The sequence below is a fragment of the Schistocerca piceifrons genome, chromosome 4 (genome assembly GCF_021461385.2).
Source record: "Schistocerca piceifrons isolate TAMUIC-IGC-003096 chromosome 4, iqSchPice1.1, whole genome shotgun sequence".
Taxonomy (NCBI): domain Eukaryota; kingdom Metazoa; phylum Arthropoda; class Insecta; order Orthoptera; family Acrididae; genus Schistocerca; species Schistocerca piceifrons.
The window spans coordinates 294,259,422-294,265,421 of record NC_060141.1 but is presented as its reverse complement, the minus strand read 5'-3'; the positions used below and the strand labels follow the sequence as shown (position 1 = coordinate 294,265,421).

The 6,000-nt window shown below is 35.6% G+C and overlaps 1 protein-coding gene across 1 annotated transcript in view; it reads right to left on the bottom strand.

Annotated features, from left to right (window-relative positions):
* Positions 1–260: 260 nt before the first annotated feature.
* LOC124796360 (DNA-directed RNA polymerases I and III subunit RPAC1) overlaps positions 261–6,000 on the bottom strand; it is a 206,216-nt gene continuing 200,476 nt past the window's right edge. The window contains exon 9 of the mRNA XM_047260516.1: positions 261–576. Within this exon, the coding sequence (XP_047116472.1) occupies positions 470–576 (107 nt within the window). The 3' untranslated portion in view covers positions 261–469. The remainder of the gene's footprint in view (positions 577–6,000) is intronic.

The following is a 6,000-nucleotide window of genomic DNA, read 5'->3' as shown; positions in this document are numbered from 1 at the left end:
GTAAGATCTTTGTGCATCTATAAACCAAGAAAGGCATACAGTGTATGTGTTTTTCCTTGAGACAAGAATGATCCTGCTGCTGCTGTTCTATTTTGAATGTTCAAAATATTTTTGGACATACACTGTGCTGCAAAACTGAAGCTGCCAAAGAGTAAAATTGTGAATGTTTGTGAATAAATTGGTTTAGGCATCCAAATGTGATTTTCATTTTTTTTAAATATTGGTTAGGGTGTGTGTCTGAAATGCTGTATGTACAGATGTAATGGAAATAACGTGTATTTTGATTAAAGGTATACACTGGAGATTGTCTAGAGATGAACAAACAAATACATTGAAAGATTTATACATCAATTATATCAAAGTATTTAATTTTATCTTAAATAATGATGAACAGTGCCCTCTACATGATCACATCACAGATCCTTCACGGTGAACATTCTTATTTTACATCCACACGCATTTTCTTCAATCAGCGATTCAGTTCTTCCAAAAATGTCCTGCATTTTTGCTTCAAAACTTTGACTGCTTCAGTGAACAAAACATCAGGAGGAAGTGCTCCAACAGACTCAATAGTGACTGAAATTAGAATGAAGAGTATATCAATAGTATGAAAACAGAATATTTTGATATTTCAGGCAGTTAATTATTTTGTTGGTCAATAAAGTGGGTTCATGAAACGTATGTACCCCACTTACAAAGCACATTTAAACACATTCTGCAAACGTAATTAGATTTTAATTTTTGGTTAATGGCTGAGTGAGTTCGTATGAACATGCTAAAATAATTCGTGTAAGGGTACTTTAAGAACATGACAAATAGATTTTATCATGTGATGTCACAAATTTATCATCCTTCTTTCATGTCATACATGACAAAGAACTGTACTGTACATCCATGGTCAAGAAGAAACAATTAAAGAGGAGTGTTACCAAAATACCATTGCAGTTAGTTAATATGAAAGCTACAGAGGGCTGTGAGATGATGATTTTCTGTTTGCGAATACAGAAGCAAATAGTATAAAGAATATGAGGCACAATAATGTGTTCTTTTTCATCTAGAAATTATAAATTTTATATGAAGCAATGCTGCACAACAGCATGATTACTTACAAAAACACTGCAGGAAACACTGATAACACCTTCCCAATAATTTATGACTTTCATAAATTATGTTTGAGTATAAACAATGTTTGATTTTATTGATGGAGCTACAGCCTTACCTCTGCTTCCAATCCTTCATAAAATCCAAACTCTAGACTAGGATTACCTCACTGCTGCTAACATGGATATACAGTATATTAACTGGTAAACTGGTAGTGAACACACGTCCGAATACGAGTAAAAATCATTACGACAATTGGTGTCTCACTGAAAATTGGTGAACCACAGAAGGAATCCATGGGCTAAATGCTAGGTCCTCTTTCAAAGGGTTTAGATCATTTCATCATAAATGAGTGGTCAAAGGAGGTAAGCCACAGCCACAACATCATAGGGTGCATCAGTAGTAGCCTATTGTTTTTCTCTTCCAGCAAATTAGAATACTGAGGCATGGCTCTGAGCTTCAACAACACCAGAACAATATTTAATGGATGAACACACTGTACCACTGAATACACAACAAATATTTATAATGATGAGATGGCACTAGACATCCAAACAAATCACCTAAAAAGGCATGTAGAAAAGTAATACCTCTGGATGTTCTATGAGAAAACTCTTAAAGCTTTTTAAATAAAACAAACTTTCAATTTTAAGCATTCTATTGGGTCTTATCTAGCAACCGTATGCTTTTTAATTACAGAACGTACATACAGCCACTTAGGTTGCACGAAATTTTGTCAACTGACCACAGTTTTGATTGCACTAGGGCAATCTTCATCAGAATAAAAAGTTACATGGAATACCTAAAATATAATGACATGGATTGAAATAATATATACTTAACAGTATTACTTCCATAAATTACATGAAAACAGAATGCACTTACATGTAATGACACCATGGTCTCTTATTGATTTTACTACTAAAAATATTATCTACTATGGAAGGGTCATAGCCATTATTGACTGCAATAGTTTTAATCAGACTGATTTAAAATTTGAGATTTTCACTAGAAAGGGGGATGGAGGTGGCTCTAATGATTTTCACTAAAACCAATAAGAAAATCACCACCCTAGGCATTTCTAATAATGAACCTAATGAAAAGAAAAGATTTTTCTATACACCATTTCTGGGTCCAGATTCTTGCAAAATACAGTGCCTGCTTCAAAATAAGTATAACTGTAGAGCAGACTTTTCCACTAATAATTCCTTAAAAAGTAACATCATACATAACTTGAAACCTACGTTTTCCCCCTTTGCAAAATTCTGGTGTTTATAGAATTGTAACAGTTGTTCCACCTATTACATAGGGCAAACAGGCTGAGCTATTTTGATAAGATTCAAGGAACATCTTCTAGGGAAAAAAGGCACCAATGTTCATGAACCAACTTTTGCCAATCATTTATTACTCACAGGGTGTAATCCTAAAGATGTACAAGACATCCAGTTCTTGTACTAAGAGAAAAAAGGCTTTAGGCTTAACATCTTAGAAAAGTTATAAAATCTTTAAACACCTCTCTCTGAAGGACGGTCTCATTCTTAATGAACAGTTTGCAGTTATGCAACAAATCTTTTTTCAAGGTATAGAACCACTAATTAAAAATGTCTGACTGGTGATATTCTCCTCAATGTAATCTCCTAAACATGGTTTTTCCTTCTAATCTTATGTTTCCTCTGTATATTAACTGAACTGTATTTTATTTTTTAAATAAACTGTTATGTTATGTTGTAAATTTCATATGTGGGTTACTGTTTCTTACCAATAGTGTTTAAAATTGTCCTTGTAATACCTCATTTGCTCTTAAGTTGTCTGTATTTTGATTACCTTCTGCTGTTGTTGTTGTGGTCTTCAGTCCTGAGACTGGTTTGATTCAGCTCTCCATGCTACTCCATCCTGTGCAAGCTTCTTCATCTCCTAGTACTTACTGCAACCTACAGCCTTCTGCTACATGGTGTGAATCTGTTCTTGTATCCACCTTGTGCCTGCTTACGCTCCTCTTGCTCCTAAGTGACCTTGCAGTTATCATTATGTTCAATCGAGTATTTTATCTGGTTGACAATCATCTTATACTTTTACATTTTAGTTTCTATTCTTATGACATTGATGGGAGCACTTTTGCTCAAATGTTTTGGACCATGGTGTGATTACATGTAAGTACATTCTGTTTGTACGTAATTTATGGAACTAATCCTATAAAGTGTATATTATTTCAATCCACATCATTATACTTTAGGTATTCCATGTAACATTTTATTCTGATGAAAACTGCCCTACCCTAGTGCAATCAAAACCGTGGTCAATTGACAAAATTTCGTGCAACCGAAATGGCTGTATATTGTCCTGTAATTGAAACACGCTTTATTAACATTCTTATTTTATATTCTTAATGTCTGCACATTTATTTTGCAATATAGTCACCCTGGCAACAAACACATTTCTCCGAGAGAGAGTTTATTGATACCATCACTGTAGAATGTTTGACTTTGTTGACAGAGTCACAACCTTACCTCTTGATCACAGTGAACTCATGGCATCAGATTGTTGCAGATGTTGCAGTGCTTTTGTGTGGCCTGGCATTGTCAGGCTGAAGAAGAGGGTGCTCTATGTTCAGATGAACTCTTCAAACTCGTGCTTTCAGTTTTCTGAGGTCGCTCTCATGCACTGATATAGTTACATTACACACCACCATATTACTCACTACAATTCACAGCCCTCTAATGACAGAGTGTTGCATCTTGCATCAGCACAGCACGAAAGTCAACCAACTAATATGAACAACATGTAACACATGAACTATACTGATAACAGAATAAAAAAAATTCAGAGGCATTACTTTTCAGCACATCCTCATACATGAAAGGGAACACAATCTAACGGAAGATTTTGAGCAGCTGAGTGAATATTATAAGAACAGTTGAATGTGGAAAAACCCTGACAAAGTAAAGTGTTGTACATTCCACTTACATAACCATCTGGGTGTCACAAGGCTCAAATGTTTCATTTGACAACAAACAAATAAACCACACTAATTATCTAAAATATACTGGCATCATCACTTTTGACTGTTCTAGGACATCTAAAAAACATCTGCAGCAGATTGGATGAATGCAAAAAAACAGAAATAACATAATAAATAAATTGTCACAAAAAACTATGGGAGTGCAAGCAGATTTCCTATGTAATGTCGCACAATAGCTAGTGCACTCAGCTGCTGAGTATTGTACACTAGCATGGATGCAGACGCCGCAGCAACAAAATAAGTGAACACCTCAATAAGCCATTGTGCATTATAGCTGGAATGATAAAATCCCCACCAATATTTGGCTCCATACACTTGTGGACATCCCTCTGCCAGATGTGACGTGACAACAGACCACAATTAGAAAATGAAACAAGTTTCATGTTTCAGTATTCCCACCAGTACTTCCAGTCCACACTGTTCTGGATAATGCTCTTGCTTGAAGTCTGTTTCACAGACCTGGGGCAGCAGGGCGGCGGCAGAGGGAGGGGGGGGGGGGGTGTTGATGACATCCTGTTGCAGCATTAGCTCTTCATCCGGGAGCTTGCATGGAGAGGAGAGATGGGAGCCTAACAAAGGTTTCTTCGGTAACACCATGCAGAGTCAGGGACTGAACTATCCAAGAAAATTTGCTGCCACCTCGGTATGGTCAAAAAAGGTCATATCAGTTCTAACATATCCATTCATAAAAGGGGGATGATTGATAATCTTGAAAGTGTCTGCAGAGCAGATCACAGAGCACACTGGCCAACAAAACTTCAAGAGAAGATATGTTAGGAATGGAATGATGTCCTGGAAATTACAGCTGATGAAGTTAAATGGATATCAAATATTTATATAGGTGTATAACTGTGGAATATTGTGTCAAATCTATTTTTTGTAGGATATGTTGCTTTTAATTCATAGTTTGTAATTTTCTTTTGTAAAATTTGTGATCTGCTTTTTTCTTTCTTTTCTTCTTTTGTATTTTGGAACTTACACACCTTAGTTTACCACATGAAAAGTCAATTGCACCAATTTTGTGTAAGTCATTATTATGAATTTTTGTCATCTTGCCAATCAATACAATCCCAACCAAGCTGAACATAACAAATACTGTTATTAAAGAAAGATATATTACGTAGTTTTTTCTCTCCCCTCAATTACGAAGTTGGTAAAGAGGGACAAAAAATTATACATCAACAGCCATATAGCAGAGAAGATGTGTAGTTCTGTGAGATCGAGTATGTGCTACATTTCACTTGCTTATTGTACTGCAAAAGCCTGTTCCTCCCTGTTCCAGTGAATACAGTGGCTAGATCAAGACTGTAATGGCTGACATTTGAATCCACTGGGGGAAAAAGAAACACCAACAAGAAGACACAACAACTATATAAATTCTGGCATCATGCCATATCTCCATGTCAAAATCATTATGGTTTGTAAGACTTACACTTGGTCTTAGATATTGATATACCAACCGAGATGAAGTTCCTACTGTGGAGGAAAACTTGAGCAATTCTTTACATGGCAAACCTGCACTTAGAAACAGTCCCTTATCAACTCTCAGCATTCCAAGGGAACAATTTACTCATCTGTGCTGAATAACATGTTCATAGGTGTTAGTTGTCACATGTCCCATAGATAGGTTAACACCAAATATTATTTTCACTATTCCTTTTTGTAGAATCAGTGCTGTCTTTCTAAGTGATGAGTTACCCCAGAAAATTATTCCGTAAGATATTATTAAATGGGAATACACAAAATATGTCAGGAGGTTGATTCAATTGTTTCCAGTACTAGCCAGACTACTTCCAATTTTTTTTTTAAATTTTTTTGTCAATATTTACAGCCAAAAATTTGAAGCATTCTACTGTGTTTACTGACTCCTGTTCATGTGC